This window comes from Phocoena sinus, chromosome 1 (assembly GCF_008692025.1).
Source record: "Phocoena sinus isolate mPhoSin1 chromosome 1, mPhoSin1.pri, whole genome shotgun sequence".
NCBI classification, from domain to species: domain Eukaryota; kingdom Metazoa; phylum Chordata; class Mammalia; order Artiodactyla; family Phocoenidae; genus Phocoena; species Phocoena sinus.
The window spans coordinates 9,239,447-9,264,256 of record NC_045763.1 but is presented as its reverse complement, the minus strand read 5'-3'; the positions used below and the strand labels follow the sequence as shown (position 1 = coordinate 9,264,256).

The 24,810-nt window shown below is 53.7% G+C and overlaps 3 protein-coding genes and 1 long non-coding RNA gene across 11 annotated transcripts in view; 3 read left to right on the top strand and 1 right to left on the bottom strand.

The window, feature by feature from the left end:
• The first annotated feature begins 618 nt into the window (after nt 1-618).
• Nucleotides 619-2,773, top strand: NPPB (natriuretic peptide B). Of its 4 annotated transcripts, XM_032614721.1 has the most exons (4): nt 619-816; nt 1,015-1,485; nt 1,745-2,000; nt 2,577-2,762. In XM_032614721.1, the coding sequence occupies exons 2-4, from the start codon at nt 1,360-1,362 to the stop codon at nt 2,591-2,593; spliced, it is 399 nt and encodes a 132-aa protein (XP_032470612.1). In that variant the 5' UTR covers nt 619-816; nt 1,015-1,359; the 3' UTR covers nt 2,594-2,762. The 4 variants fall into 4 exon arrangements, with proteins under 4 accessions (XP_032470612.1, XP_032470541.1, XP_032470355.1 ...); XM_032614650.1 differs by having other exon boundaries at nt 639-1,485; XM_032614464.1 differs by lacking the exon at nt 619-816 and having other exon boundaries at nt 1,045-2,000; nt 2,577-2,773.
• A 3,396-nt stretch (nt 2,774-6,169) lies between these two features.
• LOC116744360 lies at nt 6,170-7,627 on the top strand. Its single transcript, XR_004347022.1, has 3 exons — nt 6,170-6,475; nt 6,978-7,084; nt 7,330-7,627. It is a non-coding gene; the product is annotated as an uncharacterized LOC116744360 (long non-coding RNA).
• A 2,670-nt stretch (nt 7,628-10,297) lies between these two features.
• On the top strand, nt 10,298-12,353 carry NPPA (natriuretic peptide A). Its single transcript, XM_032645246.1, has 3 exons — nt 10,298-11,102; nt 11,201-11,527; nt 12,053-12,353. Exons 1-3 carry the CDS (start codon nt 10,983-10,985, stop codon nt 12,062-12,064), a joined length of 459 nt encoding a protein of 152 aa, XP_032501137.1. The 5' UTR covers nt 10,298-10,982; the 3' UTR covers nt 12,065-12,353.
• A 2,558-nt stretch (nt 12,354-14,911) lies between these two features.
• Nucleotides 14,912-24,810, bottom strand: part of CLCN6 (chloride voltage-gated channel 6) — a 29,374-nt gene continuing 19,475 nt past the window's right edge. For 4 of the 5 annotated variants that reach the window (XM_032620737.1, XM_032620905.1, XM_032620822.1 and 1 more), the window contains 6 exons: nt 23,822-24,008; nt 22,871-23,028; nt 22,565-22,721; nt 20,865-20,972; nt 20,595-20,720; nt 14,912-17,853 (listed from right to left, as the gene is read on the bottom strand). In XM_032620737.1, coding sequence (XP_032476628.1) covers nt 17,773-17,853; nt 20,595-20,720; nt 20,865-20,972; nt 22,565-22,721; nt 22,871-23,028; nt 23,822-24,008 — 817 coding nt within the window. In that variant the 3' untranslated portion in view covers nt 14,912-17,772. Of the gene's footprint in view, nt 17,854-20,594; nt 20,721-20,864; nt 20,973-22,564; nt 22,722-22,870; nt 23,029-23,821; nt 24,009-24,810 lie in introns of those variants that run through there. The other variant, XR_004348167.1, reaches the window with a different exon arrangement.

The window sequence follows — 24,810 nt, the reverse complement described above, 5'->3', positions numbered from 1 at the left end:
AAAAGTGAAGAACTGCAGTCACAATTTTCTCACTCAATACCTGGAAGACGCTATTTTTCAGGCCAGGTTTGCTTAGAGGTCTCAGCTTCTGCTCTTTGCTGCCCCTTTCTCCACTTCCGTCATGACACATTTCCTTTCCTAAACCATGCTGCCCCCTCATCCTGCTGCTTCTCAGCACAAGTTATCTGGTAGGGGTGGTGACATCAGTCATGCACACTTTAGGGGGGATTTAATCTGCTGTGTCTCTTCCCAGGGCCATTTTTCTACGGAGCCCCTTTTGTAATCGCAGACAGGAGGCACGGACCATCTGCGAATGGGAATGAGATCATGGCCGACCAGGTGAAGGAGGCCTTGTGGAAGGCACTCCTTCACACCCTTAGTGTCCCACCAAATAGATAACCGTCTTCCAGTCATCCTTGCTTTTTCCGTTATGTTGGCTTGGTGGGAGAGAGGAGGTGTTGGCACCTGCGGGAGCTGTGATAGAAGCATTCCTGAATGACTTCATCTCTGGGCCTTGCCTCTCAAAATTCCTGTCAAATCAGCTCTACACTTTAAGGGATGGAAGAAGGGTCAGCATTCCAGAAGTTCCTTGTCATACCCAGACTTTTAATCAGGTGACACTGGAGAATTAGCACCCTAGTGCAGGAGGTTGTGAGAGGGCGGAGAGGGGTCTCAGACGTCTCTTGCCCCTGCCCCACGCTTGTCTTTCTGGCAAGACCCACGTTGAGGAGAGCGAGTCCTCTTGCGTTGTTGGCTCAGAGATATCAGGACCACGGACAGCGGTCAGAGCGCCCGGAAGACCCGCCGCCGAGCAAGGTGCGGAGAGTTACAGGCGGGGAGGGAAGACGCGCTGCGGCACGGGGGTGGCGGCTGGGCCTGTGGTTTCTCTGAGTCACCCCGTGCGCCCGGCAGTTGCGTCGGGCCTCTGATCGCTGGGGTTCCCTCTGCCCTCTCCAGGAATGCGGGGGGGAGGAAAGAGAAAAGAGCCACTCTAAGGCCCCGGGGTTTTTGCAGGAAAGGGGGAAGCGAGAGACAAAGGACCTATAGCGGTGCCTACCCAACCCCGCCAACTCGCCCCCGCCGCGCGCTCCCGTTGTCGGCCAGGCCCATTTCTATACAAGGCCTGCTCTCCCCGGCCTCCACCCCTCCGCGCGGAGAGGTGCATTCCCCAGCCCTGAGCTCAGCGGGCCGGGCCGGAACGCGCCGATAAATCAGAGATAACCCAGAGGGGCAGGGCCGGCCCGGCTCTCAGGACGGGGGATAAAAGGCCGCCGTTGCCCGAGGACCCAGCTGGTGAGACGTGAACCGGGACCCAGCGCAGCGGCAGCGGCGGCAACCTCTCTCCGCCCCTCCAACGACATGGACCCCCAGACGACGCTGCCCCGGGCGCTCATGCTCCTTCTGTTTTTGCACCTGTCGCTGCCACGCTGTCGTTCCTACCCGCTAGGTGGCCCCGGCCCAGCCTCGGAACTGCGCGGGATACAGGTGAGCGCTGCCGAACTGCGTAAACCCGGCTCGCCGGGAGGGCACCGACAGCAGCAATTAACGGGTCCCCACCTACCGCCACCCACAGTCCCAAGAGATCCCCACCCTCCCCTGGGAATTAGTGATAAGAGAGTGAGAAAGCGGCGAGGCTGGGGGCGGGGACCCCCGTCCCCAAGGCGGTCGGTTTGCCTTGGCGCCATCGAGAGCGGCTGGGCCCAGGTGCGGGTTCCTAAGGCTCCGCCTCCCCCACCCATCGCAGGAACTGCTGGGCCGTCTACGAGGCAGGGTGTTGGAGCTGCAGGCCGAGAAGATGGACCTGGACCCCCTTCAGCAGGGCCACATCCTCGCAGAAGCCTGGGAGACCCGGGCGGCCGCCCCCGCGGGGCTCCTCGGGCCCGGCAACAGCGTCCTCCAGGCCCTGTGGGGAATACGCAGCCCCAGGATGAAGCGCGACTCCGGCTGCTTTGGGCGGAGGCTGGACCGGATCGGCTCCCTCAGCGGCCTGGGCTGCAACGGTGAGCACCCACCCCCCATTCCCACCGCGTGCCGCCTTTCTGGGTTTGAAGTCTCGGGACCAAACTTTGAGCAAAGGACACCTGGATATCACTCTTTCTTGCCATCAGTCCTCAGGGTCAAGGAGCGCCTTTCTGGAAACATTAAATTTTGACAACATTCATTACCATGCCCGTGAGCTCCCACCCACCTTCTAACCCCCCCTCCTGCCTCTCTTACCAAAAGGGGCAGAATCACCTTAGGATGTAACTCGGTCATCCCATGAATTACATCCGTGTAATTCGGTCAATTGCCTTGGCAGCCCCTTCTTGGCGCAGAAAGAGTATTAAACATTTTCCTCCTGGTTTCCCCTGAACTGTCTAGAGCTGCAAGGGCAGAGGGCAGGATCACCAGGGGGACGGCAATCCCCAGTTTACAACGAGGAAAGCATGGTCCAGGGAGGTAGATTATTCCAAAGCCTCAGACACCCAGATGGACTGAAGAGGGGGGAGGCACAGGTGGCACCTGGTGAGGGGAAGCTCAGGTCCTGCCTGCCTCCCACCCAAATGTAATCCTCACTCTCTCTCTTCCCCCCACAGTGCTGAGGAGGTATTAAGAGAAGGTCCTGGCTGCATCTGGTTCTCCCTCAACCCCCTGCTCCCCTTTGAAGCAACTCCTATTTATTTTTACTTATTTATTTATTTATTTGTTTGTTTTATATGACATGGTTCTTATCTTTGAGCACAAATTTTCCATGATGAAATAAAATCAATATTATAGCTCTTTTCTTTTGAAATTGATTTGTCTCAGTGTTCTAAAAAGTAATCCGTCATTGAAGAACAGTCAAACCCTGTGTTTTCTTGAAGATCCCAAAGATGTCTTAATGGTGGGGCGGGGGACCCGGCTTCAGGGGCTGGTCAAACAGTTGGGGGGGTGGGGTGGGGGGGTGGCTGCTTTGCTTTAAGGGCTTTTCATGCTCTGAAAGGTCTCTAAATATCTCAAGCACTTGAGACGCTTCCCAGAAACTACTTTTCCGAGGCCGGCAGTTTCTCCCTGGGAGCTGAATGGGCCCTGATGTATTCCTGTGACATGAGGTGTGTGTCAAGGTATCTGCCCCTTGACAGTAGCCTTCCTTTGCCTGGAATTCTGCCATTAGAGGCCCTCTCCCTGTATTTGTCGTTTCCAGAAGCTCTCAGAGATTGGGGGCGCTTTGTGTGTGTGTGTGTGTGTGTGTGTGTGTGTGTGTGAGAGAGAGAGAGAGAGAGAGAGAGAGAGAGAGAGAGAGAGAGAAAGAGATATGCCAGCTTATTTGCATTCCTGATAGGGGTGAGCCCTCCATCTGCCCCAAACCTCAGGTTCAAGTCTTCAATTCCTGATGTCATCCTGGAAAGGAGGTTTCTAAACCCTGAGTTTAATAGCATTTTCATTTCCTGAGCCCATAAGTTTAGAAGTGCCTGAAAGAGGCCCAGCATTTCAGGGTGCCTTCCTTCGGGGCCCCACGTCTTCACTTCCTCTCTGCCTTAGAGGGAGAAGACCGTTATTCCAAGGCAGAAAAGGAGACAAGCACTGGAATCCTGCTGTGTTGCCTTAATCAGCAGGGAGTCCTGGTAGAGGTCACTGCCCTCTCCTCTCAGGGTCCTCCTTCCCCTGCATCTTGGGTTCCAGGCACCCCAGGTCATGCTGCGAGCTCTCTCCTGCTTTCAGGCTCCCAGGCTTCAGCTCATGCAGTTTCCTCTGCTTAGAATGCCTTTTACGATCCCAGCTCTGCAGGAGGACAGGACTATTATTATCCCCTCTTTATGGATGAGAAAACTGAGACCCAGAAAAGGGAAGCATCTTACCTGAAAGCATTCAGCTGCTAAGTGCCAACACTGAGGTTTGAGCAGAGATCCACGTGACTCTCTTATGGCTTTTCTGCTGTTCTCATCTGATGTTTCTCTGAGTGAGAGGGAAAGAGAAGTGGTGGGTCTTCGTGTTATTTCTCATTTTAACCCAGTGTGCATTAGACATATCTAATGAGATTCAGATTTTGAAGGTAAGGTTTTAGGACCAACTTATTTTCCAATAAAACTGTGAGCCATCTTTGCCTAATGTTTTTTTTGTTTTGTTTTGTTTTTGTTTTTTTTGCGGTACGCGGGCCTCTCACTGTTGTGGCCTCTCCCGTTGCGGAGCACAGGCTCCGGACGCGCAGGCTCAGCGGCCATGGCTCACGGGCCCAGCCGCTCTGCGGCATGTGGGATCTTCCCGGACCGGGGCACGAACCCGTGTCCCCTGCATTGGCAGGCGGACTCTCAACCACTGCGCCACCAGGGAAGCCCTGCCTAATGTTTTTGACCCAGGACGGTAATGAGTAATTAGCACAGTTAACATTTATAAAGGCCTCACTATGTACCAGGCCCAGTTCCATGTACTCATATTAGTCCTTGCAACAACTATGCAGGAAGAACTCTTATCCTTCATTTTACAGATGGGGAAATCGAGGCACAGAGAGGTAATGTGACTTTCTCAGGGTCCCGCAGTTAGTAAGTGGCAGAGCCAGGATTCAAGCCCACGCATACTGGTCCAGCAGCCAGGCCCCTAACCACTGCACAACCCAACCTTTCCCAAGCCAGTGAATTAGGCTTGCTGGTGGGTTGGAAGGTCCCCCTCTTAATGGCATCACTCAGTTCCCCATTTGGGGCTGCTGCGTATTGGCAACTTTCTCCCCCTGCTCAGGTGATGAAGACAGACCTCCTCCCAGAATGCCCACTCTACCAACCCAGCCAGCACTTCAGAATTCTTCCAGGTAAGTCCAGCTCTTCCATAAGTAGGGCTCAGGCAGTGGAGTCTGTATGTATGATACAGATATATCCTTTTACTTGAACCTTTTCCCCAAGCAAAAGTCCAGGAGAGAGGACCCCAAAACAAACTGTGAAGGAAGCAAATATGTCTTCTGGAGGATGGGGAGTGGGTGGCCTGACGTACCCAATGAAGTGACATCTCATTGAGCTCCCCCTGTGTTTGGTGTTTGCGGGCAGTGCTGTGGCACGTGCGTCATCTATGGGTGCCCTTTAGAACCAGCCCCCCCTCACCTGTGACCCTGGCCCCTTCAAACACATCCCCATGTAGCTATAGCCATGGCCTTAACCTCCCTGACTTTCCTATTATCAACCTCGTCCTCCAAAGAAGCTGCCAGATTATGTATCTCCATGGATGCTTGTCACTGGAATCTACCCAGAAAGACATGTTGGTGGACACAGGCCCAAGGATGCCTAGCCCACGGCTTCACAGCTGGAAGGAGCTTCAGTAGAGGGTAGACTGGCTTTGCTGGGTCTCCAGTTTTGAGGTTACTGAAGTCAGGACAGTGTTGGGCCTGAACGCTACATCTCATGTCACTGATGCTGCGTTCCCCTCTCCATCCCTCTCGTGGCAGCTTTGACTTTTTTTTTTTTTTTTTTTTGCCACACCGCGCGCCTTGTGGGACCTGGGACCTTAGTTCCCCAACCAAAATCGAAACCAGGCCCTCGGCAGTGAGAGCACGGAGTCCTAACCCCTGGACTGCCAAGGGATTCCCAGCTTTGACCCTTCTGAGAATGATTTGTGGCAAGAAAGAAAAGTGCATTCTTTCCTCATGCAGAAGCAGGTGTAAACAAAGTCATGAACTTGGCCATTTGTCTTTGTTCGTGTTGCAGTTCTCAACCTTCTATCCCTGTCTCTGTAGGATTTTTCATGCAATCAGTGCTTTTCTACTAAGTGGCCCGTTTCTCCCGTGGGGTCAGGAGCCAGGCTCCATACAGCTGCCTGGGCATCCTGGAACATTTCAGCCATGGGACCTTGGCTCCCACCCTTGTGCCCCCAGTGTCTTGTCTCTGGCACTGCCAAGTATAGCCCCTGCCCTTGCTGCTTCAGTGCACACCAGCCCTAATTTCATCCAGCAGGACTGCACTTTCCTGCCCGAGGACATTCCTCTGGCAGCCAGAGTCCACTTCCTGCGGGCAGGCAGGAAGTGCTGGGGAATTGACACGGACCAGGAACAACCCTCAGCCAACACCTAGGAGAGCCCTCTGTTCACAGGTGGTGTGTATCTTTCACTGGTTACTGGATTTCTCTGCGGCGGGGTTGGGATTAAGCTGCAACTGCCCACAGTGATCCGTGCAGCTAAACTCCTCTCCCTGGTCACTTCCCCACTCTCCTGCCAGTATTTCCTGGGATTATCTCCAAAATAAACTACTTTGCTTGAATACTTGTCTCAGATTCAGGAGAACCCAAACTATGACACTCCCAAATGAGTAAACCGTCTCCCAGGGCTCCACCCTCGATGACTTCAGCCCTTGGAATCTTCCTTGACTCCATTCTTTGGCTGGACCACCCAGGCAGGTACCACGTCCACTCTTCCTTCCTTCCCTCACCACTCATATTGGCACACCAGCTTCCTAACTGGCCTCCCTGCCCTGGACTCCTCGACCTGGTTCTTCCTGCATCGGGGGAGAGAGCAGAACCTTCATGACTTAGCCAGCGGGTGAGGCATGAAGGTCCTGTGAGGCCCCTAGGGAGGGCAAGGTGCAGGGGTGGGCCCTCATGTATGTCCTTGGGTGGTATGCTGGAGGGGGTGTTTGTGAATCACGGTCATTGTGGATGTAATTAGTTGAGATGAGGTCATACTTGAGTAGGGTGGACTCCTATTCCAATATGATTAGTGTCTTTATAAGAAGAAAAGAGAGAAACACAGAGAGGGAAGACGGTCATATGATGACAGAGACAGAGACTGGAGGGATGCATCTACAAGTCAAGGAATGCCAAAGATTGCCGGCAGCTACCAGAAGCTGCAAGAGACGAGGAAGGATCCTTCCTTACAGGCTGTGGAGGGAGCCTGGCCCTGCTGACACCTTGATTTCAGACTCTAGCTTTCAGAACTGTGAGACAATACACTTCTGTTGTTTTAAGATACCCAGTTTATGGTACTTTGTTACAGCAGCCCTAGGGATCTAATGCAGTGCCCTCTCCCTTTTCTCTCCTCATAGACTGTTCGAAGGTGCTGGGTTCCACAAAGCTCTCTGGAGACGTGCAGCATGACCAACAGCCGACCGACCAACCACTAAGCTGTTCTCGCAAAGCTGTGGCCGGCTTGGTAACATATCACTTTATATTTGCTCTTTCTCTTTCCTTACCTGTGGTGGGCAGCCTCTGAGATGGCCCCCATTGATGCTCATCTCCTGGTATTCATCCCTTGGTAATCCCCTCCCTCTGAGTATGGGCTGGACCTTATGGCTCACTTCTAATGAACACAGTACAACAGAAATGATGGGGTACCGCATCTAAGATTAGGTTACAAAGAGATGATGGCTTACATGATGTTTCCCTCTCTACCTAAAGGAAGTCAGCGGCATCTCTGTGGAGAAGCCCACGCACTAAGGAACTGACATCTCCAGCCAACAGTCAGCGTGGACCCGAAGACCTGCCGACAGACACACGAGTGAGCTTGAAAGCAGATCCCCAGCCAAGTCTTGAGATGACCGCAGCCCCGGCCAACATCTTAATTGTAGCCTGTGTGAGCTCTGAACAAGGGGCCCCCAGCTAAAGCAGAACCAGATTCCTGGTCCACAGGAGCTATTAGATAATAGATGTATAGTTGCTAAGGTTTGGGGTAATTTGTCACGCAGCAGTTGTTGACTAATACACTATCTCACTTCCCTTTGCTCCTCACTCTTACTTCCCGTGAACTAGAACCCCCATAAAGCTTTAGCAAATCACCTTGTCTTGGGCCTTTTTTCCTGGGGAAGCTGCCCCCAAATTCCAGTCTCAGTGACCTCCATGTTGCACCAGAGAAACAGAACATAGTTTTCAAAGTCCAAAGCAATCATTCCTAAATACGCACCAATGTCCTACCAATTTCTCCCAACTGGGGCTTCTGCTTTAGGCTATTTAGGTCTAACAGACTTGTCCCATGAATGTGCTGGGGTTTTCACACCAGTTCTGCCCACATGTGACATTGCTGGGCCCTCATGGCTCCCCGAGGCAGCCCACAGCATCCCCACGGAGAGTCATGAAACCAAACTAGACACTGGAGTTAGCCCATTCTGGATCCTCCCACGCATCTGCAACCTTTGTTCCATCATAGGACTAAGACGACTTCTTTCCAGTGATAAGGAAATAAAGCCTTTTCATTTTTCAGCGAGTGGGAGAGGTGGAGGTGGAGGGTGGGCCTGGTCTTCTGTACCTTTTGCTTTCCTTCTCTCTCACTCCCACAGGCTGGCTTCTAAACATCCCATTAAATATTAACTCCTCCACACATACCCCCGAAGTGGAACAGGGGCACGAAAATGAAGAGAAACTCTACGTCAAGGCATTTTCCATTTCAATGACAAGTCAAAGGCTTTAAGAGGGTTTGGCGGTAAGTGTATTTGGGGATTATCTCTTTGCCCTGGGCCCTGTTAGTGCAGGGGGTGGTGCTGGTCCTATACAAAGTCAGGGCAATAAACCTAAGTATTCTTTTTTTTGCCACCCACCTTCCACAAAAACCCCAAAACAATAGAAGAAACTCAACAAATGACACTCGTGCCCCACTCCAGTTTCACTCTAGAAGACGAAACGTAACTTTAACAAAAGGAGCTGGGAAAATTCTGAAATTCTCCTTCTGGAACCTTGGACGGGATTTCCGCTTTTCCTTGGGCCGCCAACAGACTTCAGAAGTGGCTCAGGACGCAGGAACCGCATCAGCCCCCAGAGGCCAAGCCGTGGCAGAGGCCACCTGCCAAGATGCCCTTCCGGAAGTCTTGCCTGCACCAAAGGTCTGTCTCAAAGGGTATCTCCAGGAGACAGGCTGTGTGACGCACGCAGCACGGAGCATCAGTTCTCCCAGGGTGGCTGCTCACTGAATCCTCTTTGCTAATAATAACACTGCCACCCCAGCTATTAAACTGTGAGCACATTCCAGAGACTCTTCAGGATACAGCGGTTCTTTGTCCCCAGCGCTCCTACTCAGAATTGCGCTCATTTCGGATTTCAAGTTGAGTTTGGCCGACCCAAATCTTTTCTCCTTTAGAATAACCACCGCCCCCCGCAACACCTCTCATGACCCCTGGCCACGTAGTGCCCGGATTTCCTGCCCTCTCACTGCGTAACAGCCTCTCTTTCTGATAAGCCAAGGAGTGAGCACAGTTGGGGGAGGGTCCGGCCAGGACAGAGCTGTCATTCCACCCACATTTCCTGAGCTTCTACGGGGTAGATTGAAACACGTTAGGTGTGTAAATAGGTCATGGGGCTTGGATGTGGTGCTTTTCCTGAGATAGTCCGCAGACTTGCCAAGCACGCAAAGTACAGTCCAGGGGCAGGGGGAAGGCGAGGAGGTGCTCAGAGGCAACCTGAGAGTCTGGATTAGGGTTGGTGTTTAATCAGGAACTGAGACTAAAGGGCTTGTTAAGAAACCTTCATGCAAAGAAGCAGCGGGATCTGGGAAGTGGGTGGAAAGTACAGGCGTTGGCGTCAGACCTGGGGTCCGAGTCCTGGGTCTGCCGAGTGACATTGGGCAAGTGACAGATGCTCTCAGTCTCAGTTCTGTTCCTCTATGAACGGGGACAATACTACCCACCTTCTGGGGCTGGTGATGAAAGGAAAGAATCCGTTATAAACTCTCAGCGCGGTACCCGGCACATTCCAACCACCCAGTAAGGACAACCATTGTGAGCATCGTGCAATTATATAGCAATTCACACTTCAAAATACGTTCACATATTAATAGCTCTTATGAGCCTCACAGATGAGGAGAATAAGGCCCCAAAGATGTGTGCAGTTTGGCTTGTTTGGGGCTGCAATGCAGGGCTCTCATCCCTTCAAGTGTAGTGTTTCCCCCGGATACGTTACATTGAAGAGTGTAGAGCGTTAAGTCCAGTGCTTGGTAAGTGGAGGCCACTCACTACATGTGGACAGGCTCCTGCCTGGTACTTCTCTTTTGGGGACCAGGAAAATGGCGGCTTCAGTGGCTCATCCCTTGCCTGGCCTTGGAGAAGGACATGGGAGGCATTAAGGGAAATTCCATGGGCCACAGCTGCATCCCACCTCGCTCCATCAGCCAACTTCGCCACGGGAGCTTTCCCGGCGAGGTGTGAGGCGTTACAAGCTTCAAACCCAGAGTCTGAGAAGCAGCGAGCTTCTATAAATGTAAATGCATGTATCCTTTTAGCGCCAATCTCCCCCAGCGCCTTGGGGGGAGCCGTGCGGTGAAGCGGGGGGGGGGGAGGTTTGCAGAGGAATGATTGTGCTCCCAAAACTTTTCTTGTGTTTCTATTTGGGAGTGGAGTTCTTGGGACATTTGTCACATTTGGTTCTGACGTAGTATGTAAAAAATAACTCCCTTTTCACCTGACCACTGAGAGTGGCAGCCAGGTGTCAGGACAGCCCTGTGGAGGGAGAGGTCTGCCCTCGCCGCCGATGAGTCAGGTATGAGGCCAGCTCGAGCATTTGGACTAATTTGTCCTGAGCTGAGCTGCCGGCTGCCTGCCATTTCCTCCCCTCCCGCCCTTATTTGGAGTCCCTGACAGCTGAGCCGCAAACCAACGGGGGAGCTGGGCACCGGCCAACCGTCACCCTCTGCTTCCCCGCGTGGGTCCAGCTGCTGATGAGAAAGAAGCCTGAGGCATCGCTGTGAGATAACCAAGGACTCTTTTTTGCTCTTCTCACACCTTTGAAGTGGGAAGCTCTTGAGGCAAATCAACAAGAATGTGGCTCCTGCAGCTGGGGGTCCCGGCTCGTTGGAGCTGCTCAAGGTGGAGGGGCTGTGACGAGCTGGCTGGACTCTGATAACTTTAAAAGGGCATCTTCTGCTGGCTCCTCGCTCAGCTGCTTTATCGCTGCAAGTGACAGAATGGGGAGGGTTCCGTCCCTCTTGTGCTCTCAGAGAGCCAAGGGGCTATAAAAAGAGGAGGCGCAGGGCAGCTGGGAGACGGAGACGGAGGAAGGCCACGGGTGGGAAAGCAGAGAGGAGAGAGAAGAGGCAGCAAGTACCAGACCACCCCTTGGCCGATGCCAGCATGGGCTCTGCCACCATCGCCGCGAGCTTCCTCCTCTTTCTGGCGTTTCAGCTCCCAGGGCAAACCGGAGCGAACCCCGTGTATGGCTCTGTGTCCAACGCAGACCTGATGGATTTCAAGGTAGGGCCAGGAAAGGGGCACGGTCTGGGATGAGGGGGCTTTGTGACGCTGAGCCAGGCAGTGAGACTTCTCCCTTTCCCTGTTTTCCTTTCGTAAAGAACTTGCTGGACCATTTGGAGGACAAGATGCCTTTAGAAGATGAGGCTGTGACCCAACAAGTACTAAGCGATCAGAATGAAGAAGCTGGGGTCCCTCTCAGCCCCCTTTCTGAGGTGCCTCCCTGGACCGGGGAGGTCCACCCAGCCCAGAGAGATGGGGGTGCCCTTGGGCGGGGCCCCTGGGAACCCTCCGATAGATCTGCCCTCCTGAACAGCAAGCTGAGGGCGCTGCTCGCTGCCCCTCGGAGCCTGCGGAGGTCCAGCTGCTTCGGGGGCAGGATGGACAGGATTGGAGCCCAGAGTGGACTGGGCTGCAACAGCTTCCGGGTAAGAGGAACTGCGGATGGAAATGGGGTGGACGGGAAGGAAATTGTGGTTTTGTTGAGGTTCAAACCTTGTGAAAGAATACCACCAGGGGACACCTTCAGCAGGAAAGGGAACAGCACAGAAGTTTACTCCCTTTGAAATTTCTGTCCCAACTGGGTAGGTGCCCCATGAGTCTCAGAACCATGATACCATCCTCAGCTACAGTCTGCTGAGAAAATGCTAAGAGGAAAAGAAGTTACTGCTAGGAGCACCGGGAACTTAATATGTTCACGGGGCCAAGTCACCTGCGCACTGCTGATTGGCAGTTCATGGCCCTCGAGGAACTGTCAGATCCCGAAGGATCGGAATTTACCAGGATGGGTTTTACTGGCTTCTAATGGGCAATTTGTTTACCAGTTCGTGGAACTCAGAGGGTCGTCAAGCTGGAGGGGGGGTGCTGGTGGGAAGGGAGCACGGTCCTATGAAGCTGACTTTTCCCAGTGGAGGCAGGTCACCAAGCCAAACATGTCTCTGCTCTCTTTGTAGTACCGAAGATAACGGCCAGGGAGGAAAAGGCTGGCCAGGCCCCGGGCAGACTTCAAGAGACCCTCACCCCCTGGGATCTCTCACTCAACTTTGTCCCATCTGGTTGCCATCAGGTTGAGTTGTGACGAGCGTCCTATTGAAGCATCAGCCTCCTGTCAACATTTCTCACATTTTATGCTAAATGTAGATAAAGTGGTTTAGTTGTGGCTTCTCCACTTCTCCCGCCCATGCGTTAAATTTTAATCACCTGTTACTGACATCGGTTTGAAAATGAATAAACTTCAGCACCACGGACAGAAGCTGGAGGCTTGGTGTGATCTCTTTCATTTCCTGGGGAAGGGAGTTCAGCCTGATAGTCCTTGTCATTTTACCTTTTGTCAAAGAGAATAATGCTCAGTTCTTTTCTTCCTCCTTTTTTAAAAAAATAACAAACTTATTTTGGGGAGCAGTTAGAGGTTCACAGCAAAATTGAACAGGAAGTAGAGATTTCCCACATATCCCTGTCCGCCCCACATGTACATCCTCCTCCATTATCAACATCCCTGCCAGAGTGGGACATTTGTTACCATGGACGAACCTGCAATGACACATCATGATCACTTAACGTCCATAGTTCACGTCGAGTTCACTCTTGGTAGTGTACATTCTATGGGTTTGGACAACTTCGGCTTCCTTTCATTTCTCCCTCCGTGAGCACGGTGTGTGCGTGTGTGTGTGTGTGTGTGTGTGTGTGTGTGTGTGTGTGTAGGGGGTCGGGTCTCAAACCACAGCTTTCAACTTGCTCTCACTCATACTGCAGCCTCGCCATGGATCCTGAAAAAGCCCCTGGAGACCAAAAGGGCATTTATCTTTATATTCAGATTTGCTCACATTCAGGGCACTTATTTATTGAAAAGAAAACTTACAAACATCTGGGCTTTTCTTCTGGTTACATCGAACGTAGCTTGTACTCAATATGACACTTTTTGTACACTTAGTGCTTTTTCGTTACTGTTATTATTATTTTTTAGAGGCACATATGTAAAATGAGGGCACTAACTCTTCTCTGACACCTTTTGAGAGGTAGTGCGCCAGCTGAGTGAATTGTACTTTTAATCTGAAGAAGAGTAGGCAGGATATTTGGGTTTAAAAGCTGAGCAAAGTGAAGAAAGAAAATGTTTGCTGTGCTGACAAACTTCAAGTTTCTGTGACTTTTGGGCACTAAATTTAAAAATTAGCCATTGGCTTTCCCCAATTCAGGTCCAACGTGTTTGGACTTGTAGGTTTTACTAAGGTGGGAGCCACTGGAGAAGTTTTTTTGTATCTGCTTCTGAAAAGGGTGCTGCCCAAAGCAGAAAGTACCAGGCCCTGAGTTCACCTGCAACATGAAGCAGTGCTCTGACCAATTTTCCCAGCCGTTACCCCCTGACACCACACTCTCCGAATCAGATTCTACGACACTCCTCCGACAACCCTCCACCTTCGCTTCCCCACACCCTTATTCATGCTGCTCCTTCCACCTAGAATGCCCTCTATCCAGAGCCCTTGAGACCGTTTTGCTCATTTCTCAAGGCTCATTGAGAATGCCACTTCTTCCCTGAAGCCTTCCCTGACACCACATGCCCAGGACAAATCGAGCTCTTCACTGGCAGCGTTTTTATAACTATCGTATAGCTATTATCATAGACCACAATTTGTCTTGGTATGCAACTGAACTGCAAGCTCCTGGAGGGTCAATGCCCCTTCAGCAGCCCGGGCAGCACGTGGCACGTTGGGTGCTCTATAAATGTTGGTCAAATTCTCCTGGTCTGGTACAGAAATTGAGAAAAGAGGAAATAAATTAGCAACGTGCTCCTTGTAGAGGGAAGGGGAGGCCAGGAGTGAATTGATGGTTAGAGAGGGAGGTGGGGAAAGAACAGTAAGGTAACCACTTCTCATAGAGATGTTCCTTACGTGGACTCTGAACGCAGAGGGTGGAAAGCCAAGAACAGAGGACTAACAAGGACCAGGAGGGTGGAGAGCAAGGAAGAAGGGTCTGTCCAAAGCCGGCTCCTGAGGTCCGGCACTGGGGGAGTGGGAGCTGCTGAGAGGAGAGGAGTGGGGACCTGGGCTCACTGCCAAGGTGTCGCAGTGACACAGCGGGTGCTCGCCAATGGAATTCACTGAACGTGCCAAATACCCAAACGCACAAGAGACGCCCCTGAAACTCAGAGGACCCTCAGGGATGGGTGGATGGCGGGGGGGGGGGGCGGGGGGGTAAATGGGCGGAAGGGGGGATGGGCGGAGGGACCTGAGCCGACTGAGACGGTTTGCCACTGTGGAGTGGCAACTCGAGGCAGAACTGGAGACCAAGAAAATCACGTTTCCGGCGAAACAAAATGTGAGCAAAGAGCCATGGCAGGTGGCAGGGACAGAAGCTGGCTTCAACGGCTAAACACCCTCACGCCCAGCACCAGGTCCATTTGTTCTGGTTGGACATCGGGGAGATCTGCCTGTGGGGCAGCCTCCTAAACGCAACACCAACGGGAACCGAATGGCTTCTCCACCGACTGCTGCGGGAAGGAACGGCTGGAAGGACAGGTGGCTTTATAGGAGGAAAGGACCTGTAAACTAGGCCCAACAGCATCGATGTGAAGGGGGAACAGGAGACGGGGAACACCGGTGGTTTTTGCTAAGATCCCCAGGACTAAACTGGTTCTTATACTAAGGTGGTAAGTGGCCCCCTGCGGATGAAGAGTCCTGCTGGGAGAGCTACAGAAAAAGACCTGAGACCATAAACCCCCTCCCCAGCTGTGCAATTTTTACATATTAGAAAGAGAGGGGGTGAAATGAAAACCAAGTGTGTACCACTCTAAAGAACGTGCACGGCGGAGACAAGAGGAGGCTGGAGATGAAGACATTTTATTCTGACATGTTACAGTTAGTGAGAACTTCCAAGAGTTCAAATAATAGAGTTTTACAAATTAAAAAAAATACAACTTATATACACAGTAGAACTAGCTAACATTACCATACAAACAAACAGTGCAAACAGAAAGGAAGCTGCTACTGTTGAAATGACCAAGGTCCACGAGCCGTGGGGCAACACTGCACATCAATACTGCAGGCCTGGGAGGGCACTGCTGGCCTTTCCGGAGGCTTTCTCGTCCCCCCAGGGCCGTGTTAGTGCGTGATTTTGCATCAGAAATGTCATATGGTCAGCTGGGTCAAGTATACGAGTGTCCATTCCTGTCCGGAACTGTTAGTTAAACAAGGTCACAAGCAAATCGTCCCCCAGAGCACAAAGGTCCCCCAGTCGGGTGGGGACTCTTGGGCCCCTCCCCCATCACCTCCGCCAGGGAAACAGAAAACCATCTCTAGCCAACCCCAGCCCCAGCCCCCGAGGGTTTCTGTTTATCCAGGTGCCAGGTTCACTGGGAGGTGATCAGGCTGGCAACAGGCAGGACGTTGAGATGCAGATTTCTAACAGAAATCAAAGGAGGGAGGCTTACAGTTATTTTGTTACAAGTGGAGCCCCGCTCGTCTCTGGGCTTGTCTGGAAAGGGCAAGATGCCAGGAGAGGACAGGAAATAACGTGCCTTCCCAGAGGGGCTGGGTTTGGGTCCTCCTTGGTGGCCGTCCAGTCCGTTCTGGGGATGGAGGCGTTTGCTCTCTGCCGTCTATCCCTGGGCTACACTGAAGGGAACAAATATCTGGTGACTTAAACACGACGTGATGTGCAGGAGGCATAAATCCCGACACCACTCACCCAGGGTGTCCAGGAGGCCAGCAGCCTGCGACCCTGCCCTCTGGAGGTGGGAGATCCTCAAGCAGGACCTCAGTGCTACCAATTTCAGGAGAGGAAAGGAGAGGGAAGAGGAAAGCAGGTTCCTGGTATGGGCGGTCATGCCACTCGCCTGACTTGGGCATCGGTTTGCTTCTCAATGAAAGAAATAATGCGGTCAAGTTCCGAATGCTGCCTTAAAATACTGGCAGCTGGTTGAACACAATCACATTTAGAAGGGCTTGCCCTTTTGGTCCTTGTGATTTCCCGAACTACTTACTGGGAGTTTCATCTGTGTTTCATAAGTCAAGTGCACTCAAGGAAGTTGAAAATTTTGTAGGTTCAAGTGATCCTGGTCAAAGAGATTAAGAAAATGGAGGAACGGAGGGGCCAGAGTCATTGGCAATGATGCTGACGCAGCCCCCCAGCGTAGGTGGTTGTTCCCTAGAGTGTGTGGAGCGCAAGACCTGAGCCAGCAAAGCCGGGCAGACACCCACTCCCCAGGCTTAAAGGCGGCAACAGAAGTCCGGAGGCTGAGGGGAGAGAACTGCGTTGCTGAGGCCTGGCACTGACGTCCTCAGGCAAATTCCATGATTAAAAAACAAACAAACAAACAAACAAACAACGTAATGCAAATGAATGCCACCTTGACCCTCAGAGCACACCTGCCACATGGTTGCACGATGGGCCTAAGATGTTGCTAAACATGTAGAGAGAGCACAAGAGGAAAGTAAGCGCAAATGCCTTTGGGTGCCTGTTCAGAGAGGACCAACCAGCCCAAAGGGAAACTAAGTCACTGAAAGAGAGAGGGAGGCTTCCTCCGCTTGATGTTAAAACCCCGGGGCACGTGCTGGCAGGAGCCGCCTCCCTCTCCCCCGCTGTTAACCCCTCCTGAAGTTTCCACTACTGAGCCGCTCGGTAGGCTGGGGATGGCCAGCAGGAGGCCAGTGAGAGGTGCTCGCTAAGGGCAGACACCCTCTTCCTCGAGTAAACACCTGCTGTACTGTCACACTCGCTTTTTAAGCCACATCGTGTACCTGTGAGTGGAACGGCTCAGGATTCACTCCTTTCCATCTTCTGAACAACTGCACCATTGCCCAGAGTCAAGCGAAGCAGTTTTATCTAGGGGTGCCCTGCTTTTAGGGGTGATGCCAAGATCCTCTGGGCTGGGGTTGCTTCACCAGGAAGATGCAGGTAAAACTTAAGGAAGTTTAGTAATTCCATGGAGAAGAAAAGGACCAGGGTAAAAACGTGGCACTCAGAGACCACGGGTAATTTGGAAAATGGAGAGGAAGCCGAAATGCTCAAACCTAGGGCAGATCAGGAACTATTAGCGGGATTTGAATGCTTTGTGCTTCTAGGGCTCTAGATTCACAGCACAGCAGCGAGACCAGAGCACCAGCTCACACGCAGTAGCAGAACCTCCCTCAAAATGAACTGCTGAAGATGTCAACTTAAGAGTCCCAGTGAAGGCGGGCCTCCCTGAAACAGGCGTAGTTTCCTCAGGGCCCAATTCCTCAATTTAGTAATTGACTGAATTCTGCAACTGGCATTCCACCCAGTGTTTGCCTCCGTCAAGGTCCCTCCCATGATGGTTTAAGGCAACAGCTGGGTTCCCTAGGAAAGGAGCAAAGAGGTGGTGGGGAACCTGCTCCGAGCGCCCCCGCCAGTGGGTGAGGCCTGACTTCCCTTCTGGTCCTGGTGCTAGCGGGGAGGAGGGGCTGGGGCCTGTGCCAGCACTGGATCGGGGGGCGCAGGGGGCAGGAAACGGGAAGACACTGGCTGAGGTCACGCAAGTCCAGACCCTGATGGCTCGACACCACCCCCAGGAGCTCTGACGGCAAAGTGTTCGATGACTGTAGGCTTTCCAAGCCAGCGGGCGACTGGGGATCTTCCTAGCCAGCCACGGCGGCGGAGCCCGAGCTGCAGCTCCCGGAGAGGACGGGCTGGCACGCGGTGGCGAGGCCGAGCCGGGCCGTCATAGGCTCTGGTAGTGCTGCCGCAGCCGTGCCTGCAGAAACTCACGTGTCAGGTTGTGCCGTGTGATGACCCCAACGATCTAGGACGAAGCAGAAACAGACCCAAGTCACCCGCAGAGTGAACCCCACTGGGACGAGAACATGAGGGACAGGAGTGGACAGAGCTTGCCCGGCCCGTCTCAATAAACGGCAGGGCCAGAATCAGGTCCTGGAAGGACGGGGACAGGCCTGACAACGTGATCAAGACACTCATTTCAAAGGCCACCTAGGGCTTCCCTGGTGGTGCGGTGGTTGAGAGTCCGCCTGCCAATGCAGGGGAGACGGGTTCGAGCCCTGGTCTGGGAAGATCCCACATGCCACGGAGCAGCTAGGCCCGTGAGTCACAACTACTGAGTCTGTGCGTCTGGAGCTTGTGCTCTGCAACGAGAGGCCGCGACAGTGAGAGGCCCCGCGCACCACGATGAAGAGTGGCCCCGGCTTGCTGCAACTACAGAAAGCCCTCTCACAGAAATGAAGACCCAACACACCCAAAAATAAATAAATAAATTAATTTTTTTGAAAAAGGCCACCTAATTTCTAGATGGGAACGAGATCAAGACACAACTCGCGATCGCAAGCTGGAGGCCAGTGGGATGAATTCGGCTCCAAATGGTTTTAGTCGGGCCGGCTAGAATCTGAACGTGAATGTCTTTTTAAACAGGGCCCACGCTCTCTAGCGTCTCAGCCACCACACGCAGCCTGCCTGGTGTGCCTGTGCAAGACGCAGAGCCCAGGGAAGGCTTCTGAGCGGCGGTGACCCCTGCTCCAGCTCAGAAATACCATCTTGCAGAGCTACCTGAGTCACTGTGATATTGGGATTTATAATAACACATATTTGGACTTTGTCCTAGTTCCTGGCACAAAGCTCTTAAAACCCTTGGCATTTCCTAAGTGATGAGTAATAAGGGTGTCTTATTATTCCTAACAAGCCCCTTTCAACCACCCCAGCGTTTATGTTAATGAAGTAACTTTTAGAAAGCACTTAAGGATGGAGGCTGGTTTCCCAGGGAACCAAGTGTGTGACTGGAAGATTGGAACTTTCATTCTCACCACCCTGTAGCTGTGGGAGGGGAGGGCTGGAGGTTGAATCGAGCACCAGGGGCCAATGATGTAATCAATCATGCCTATGTCATGAAGCCTCTATTAAAATCCCTGAGCTACAGGGTCTGGAGAACGTCCAGGCTGGTGAACACGTGAGGTGCTAGGCGGTGCCAGAGAGGATGCAGAGTTGGGCACCCCTTCCCCATCCCACATCCCTTGCCCGGTGTACCTCCTCCATCCGGCCATTCCGGGGTTACTAAATTATTGTTTACTATAAAAGGATATAAAGTAACTGTTTTCCGGAGTTCTGTGAGCAGGGGGTCATGGGAACCTCCTATTTACAGCCAGTCAGTCAGGAGCACAGGTGACAACCTGGACTTTCCGTTGATAACTGAAGTGGGGGGGAAGGCGGGTGTGATGAACAGTCTTGTGGGGCTGAGCCCTCAATCCGAGGGACCCGACGCCACCCCCAGCAGACAGCGCCAGGGCTGAGTTGAGTTTAGGACGCCTAGCTGGTACCCAGAGAACCAGAGAACTGCTTTGTGTGGGGAACACCCGGCCTCCTCCGCCAAGCCAGTGACAGAAGCACAGCAGAGCATGAGAGTCCAGAGAACCAGAGTTCTCCCTAAAAGGGTATTTTCCACAGCCATCGCCGTGACTCACAGCTGTCACTGAGGTGGGTGTCCCACACCATAAACTGCGTTAGAACTGTCAGCGTGTTTCAAGGAACACGATTTGACTCCCTGCCACTAAATCCGCGTAAGGACACGCCGTGCCGTCGGAGGGCCTGCTGTGACCCTCACTTTGGAGAGGCGTCACTTCCTGGAGGGCAACGAGGCGACACCCACCGAAAGCCTCAAACAGGTGACCGTTAATGGTGAAATCTGACTAGATATTGCACAACAGAGGAAAACTGAATGAGTGACCGGACTGCCACGCGACGGAATGCTCCCGAGCTGTCAAAGTATCCCAAGTGAACACCTTCTGCTGTGGAAAGTCATTTCCTATAGATTAACTGAAAAATTAAGGTATTAAACAGGATAAACAGTGTTCACATCTTCACTATACCTTGACATATAAAACCTCTATGTCTAGACACAGAGGAAAAAAACAAGATATACTTCGAAAAGTTAACATGGCTGCCTCTACAGAGATCAGGGTTTGGCATTTCTTTTTCCTGCCTATCTATATTTTCATATTTTCCTACAAACACCAATGTTTGTGGAATAAGAAAAACAATGGAGTTCTAAGAAAGAGAAAACAATGGAAAAATCTGTAGCAATAATTACTAGGTATTTTACTTTTCAAAACTCTCCAAGTATTTTGTCTGAAACTCCCTCATTTACTGCTACAAACTCCCATAACAGGGCGGGGAACTGGCCCCCTCCTCAAGGAGGCGCCATCAGGTCAAGGGTGAAGAGGAAGGTTTCAGGACAGAGACAAGGCCCTAAGCGCTTCTGGGCCTCAGAAGGGAAGACCAGTGAGACGCTGGCGACATCTGCCGGCCACACAGGAGACGGTGTAGAAGAAACACCCCGGAGGCAAAGGGAAGGTTCCCGAAGCTACCGCAGTCTCCCCTCCACCCCTGGGCCCCTCACCCCCGTGGGGAGCCACAGAGCAGGTCGGGTCTGAGAAGCCTCCCTGCGGGATTCTGCTGCTCCTTCCTGGGTGAGAGCAGCACTGCCCTTAGAGGGTCCCTTTCAGGAGATGCGGCCGCAGGCACACGCGCCCTTACGCTCACCTCTCCCACCGCGTTCACCACGGGCAAGTGCCGCAGGCCCATCGTTCTGAACAGGTTGAAAACTTGGGAGACGTGGGTGTTGGGGGAAACAGTGAAGGGCGCGGGGTTCATGTACGGGGTGACGTCCTGCAGAGGAGACAACACAGGGGACCTGTGGCCTGTCCTGCCCGGCCAGGATCAGATGCCAACCGTGCAGACGAGCAGCGGTCCACGCAGGACAGGCCCTCGGCCTCCGTGCCTGGCCCCGTCCCCAAGGGAAGCCCGTCTCACCACGATCATGCGCGGGTTCAGCAGGGTCAGGTCCAGGTCGTGGATGTCAGGGTACCGCGGGTAATCCTCGGCCATCTCAGCGTAGGAGAGGCGCGGCTGGCTGGCGCTCTGCAACCCCAACCGAGACAGTCCTCGCACCGAACGCGGCAACTGGCAGGGTCACCTTTAGAGACCCCCTCCCTCTGCGTCTGAGAGCGGGGCAGGGCAGAGCAGGGGCCAGAGCACGTGCTGCACAGCCAGCTCTCCGCCAATTCCCAGCTGTGTCTCCCTGGGCCAGTCCCCTAATCTCTCTGAACTTCCCTTTCATCTGTAAAGCAGACCTGAGCTATTCTAGAGTTTCAACGAGAAAAGTGCTAACTAATAGTAGCTGTGTGGGGTGACTTGTGTCACCCCAAAAGATACGTCCGAGTCCTAACACCTGGTACCTGTGAATGTGGCCTCATTGGAAACAAGGCCTTTGTGGATGGAATCAAGACGAGGTCATATTGGAGTAGGGTGGGCTCTAACCCCAATGACTGCTGTCCTTATGAGAGAGGAGAGGACACACAGAGTGGGTGACGAGGAGGGAGATGTGAGTGGGGAGCCTCCAGTCGAGGCAGGCCGAGGACTGCTGGCACCCACCACAAACGAGGAAGGTGCCTCCAGGGGAAGCACGGCTCTGCCGACACCTGTGTCTTGTCCTGTGGCCTGAGAACTCTGAAAGGATACCCTGCTGTTGTTGGAAGTCACCCAGTTGTGGCGACTGGAAACGGCAGCCACAGGAGACTCACACAGGAGCTTCGCGACTCCTCCTGCATTCTGAGTCTTCTGGACTTTCCCTCAGCTCTCACTGCTGCTGACCGTCAGCGGGCAGCTGGGCCGCCACTACCAGCTCTCGAGCGGGGCACAGGAAGCACAGGTGCTAGTCACTGCCCTGCCCCGCTCTCCTCCCCTTAACTCCCCTCTGCACACAGCCCTCCCCGTCCACCGCTGACTCGGGCCAGCTCTGGCGGCTCCTACGTGCAGGCAAGGCCCTGTGTAGTCTGGCCCACTTCATGCCTCCAAATTCCCTGTCTCCTGTGCTCCGCACGTGACCTTTCCCCCATTCCAGCAGGGCTGGCCCTCCCCACAGGCCACACCCCCAAGCCTGAGCCTCTCCACCCATGGCCTTTTCTGTCCTGCCCATGCGAGCTGCTCTTCTGCAGGCCAGTGAGACCACGAGGGACCTCAGCTGGCTGCCCACAGGCAAGACCCAAAGCAGGAGAGTCAGTTTGGAAACTAGTCCTCTGGGTGACTTTTTCAGGCTCCATCTGAAAGGGTCAAGTGTGTCCCAGGTCGCTATAGGGACCACTTTGAACACAGCCCACCCATGCCTGCTATCTCGACAAAAACCAAAGAGAAAAAAGAAAACTACAGGAGAATCGATGAGAAGAAGGGTATTTCTCTGGATAACACATGTAACAAAGTTCATTCACGGCAGACATTAAAGGCAGAAACTACATTAAGAGCCCACCGGCCAGAAGGACACTCAGCCCCGGGTGAGGAGACTACGGGAAGAGGCGCCCGAGGGCAACTCACAGCCCTGCTCGGGCTCAGCGCAGGGACCCTGCCTGCACCGGGGGCCACGCGGCCACACACCGCTGGACGGCAGGTGCACGGACTGTGCTCCTGCCACCCTCACGCCTTCCAGAATCCTGCTGGGGACAAGAAAGGAGACTCACCGACTGGCTTTCAGAATAACAAACTCCTCGGACGAGCAGGGTGACGAGCTGCGAGCGCAGGATCAGGCCGTGGAAGGTCAGTGGGCGGAAGCGCTCCTCCATGGTCCAGTCTTCGCTTGGGGACTGGTCAGGGTATAGGTTGGGGTAGGGAGTGTATCTGTTATACAGAAACCAGACGCTGCCTAGGACACCCTCAGCAGGATCACTTCCCGTCCACGTCCCCGACCCCCTCCCCCAAGCCCCCGGGGACAGCCCCGGCGGGCGGGCGAGGGGCTGACGGCCCCGCAGGCGGCCGCGCTCCCTCACCTCCGCTCGAGCATCTGCTGCAGGAGGTCCTCCTTCTCGCCCGGGTCCTCGGAGGTCACGTGCTCGTCGCACACGTTCCGCAGCTCGCTGGACGGGTAGGACTTCATGGACTGGCTCCGTCTGCGCTGCTCACCGGCGCGGGTGAGGATGCTGCACTTCTGTGGGTGGGAGGGGCGGCGACGACGGCCAGCTAGCGCGTGCGCGCCAGCACCCACGCAGGTGAGGATGTGGGTGACAGTGCGGGTCAAAAGCACAGGCCTATGCCGGAACTGCAAGAAACCTTCGCAGCGGCTCAGGGGCTTGTGATTCAAAGGAGCCTCTTGGAGCCCAAGGTTTTTGCCAGCCCAACACCCCTACTCCTTTGACCTGGGGACAGCATCTCAATGCTCCTACGTCACGTCTTGGCGGTCCTGTCAAATGACGTGCCCCCCAGCCTCCGAAGCCAAGGGTGGGCACGTGACCCAAGCGAGGCAGCGGGACTCTCCCTCAGCGCAGGTGCCTCCTGGTACCTGCAGAGGGGCCACCAGCCACCTGCTCGCCCAGAGTGCACTGCTCCTGGCGCTTCAGCTTTCCTGTCCATCCTGCAGTTTCCAATGGACTTTTTTCTTCCTTAAGTAGGTCACAGTCCACTGTTGGCAACTCAGACCCCTCCCCGATACAACCCGCACCGAATACTCAAGACTGATGTTTAAAACAACAATCTATCCACGTGCTTGCTGCAGTGGGAATGAACACACGTCCTGACGGCCTAACACAGTCCTTACTCACTGCGTCGTCTATACTCACTGTCCAGTCCACACTCACTGTCACGTGCAATGAAAAGAGTGCTGACTTTCACAAGAGCCAACCGGGGCCACCCCATCTACGGGGTGTGACAGGCACGGCATGACTGTGGGCAGCAGGGAACCACTTGTCCATCGCCCACCTCTCCTCCGGGGCCGCCCCCTTTACCTTGTATTTGATGTTGTTGCTGATGAGCTGGTTGCCCTTCATGAACTCCTTCTCATTGCCCCGGTTCTCCGTGACCACCGGGAAGGCGTGGTGGACCGTGGTGCGCAGAATGCTGACCAGAGACTGGATGCGGGTGTGCGGGTACACGTAGGTCAGGTTGGGCTCCATGATGTCGCTGGCTCGCAGTCTGGGGGAAGGAGGGAAGCGGTCCGCGCTCACGACAGAGTCCACGGCACCGGGAGCAAGCCATGACGGAGCTGCGCTGCCTCTCCTGCACTGCCTGGACCACCTGGGCCCCTTTTCTGAACCACCTCTAGCAGTTCCTTGAACACACCCGTTCCTTGGTACTTCCGTCCCCTTCGCACATGCTGTTCCCTGTGCCTGGAATGCCCTTCCTTGCTCTGTCAGACGTGTGGGCCAAGACCCTCAGCTCAATATGAATGTCCCCCTTCCACAAACCTCATCCAGTTGCTCAGGGGTTTGGCCATCGCTCCTCAGTACCCCATGGCACATGCCAGTATCACCACTGAACTGCTAATTATACTGGAATTAAAATATTTGGGCGTCCCTTTAGACCAGGGATGGCAACTGTCACCCACAGGTCCAATCTGGTCACGCGCGCTCGTTTACGTGTTGTCTGTGGCTGCTTCTACACTAAAGCGGCAGGACAGAGAGCACATGGCCTGCAAAGCTGAAAATATTTACTATCTGGCCCTTTCCAGAAGTTGGCTGACCCCTACGTTAGACTTCAAGCGCCTTGCACGATCCCAGACACGGGGGGCCTGAACTATCTGTCGGCTGATGGATAAGCTGGTGATTATGCCCAGAGGAATCACTGCTGATGGGACGACACCTCGCTGGGCACACACGAGGCAGCTAGTTCTCACTCACAGGGCTTGGAGCCTAAATTTAAACACTCAATCATAACCCTTCCTATTTAACCAGAATGCCACAGCGGCCGAACCATCCACGAAGCGGCCCTGCCCGCC

Coding starts and splice junctions, on each gene's coding strand:
- NPPA (XM_032645246.1), top strand. CDS start 10,983: ATGGGCTCTGCCACCATCGCCGCGAGCTTCCTCCTCTTTCTGGCGTTT. Junction 11,103..11,200: donor CAGACCTGATGGATTTCAAG/GTAGGGCCAGGA, acceptor CCTTTCGTAAAG/AACTTGCTGGACCATTTGGA.
- NPPB (XM_032614464.1), top strand. CDS start 1,360: ATGGACCCCCAGACGACGCTGCCCCGGGCGCTCATGCTCCTTCTGTTT. Junction 2,001..2,576: donor CAGCGGCCTGGGCTGCAACG/GTGAGCACCCAC, acceptor TTCCCCCCACAG/TGCTGAGGAGGTATTAAGAG.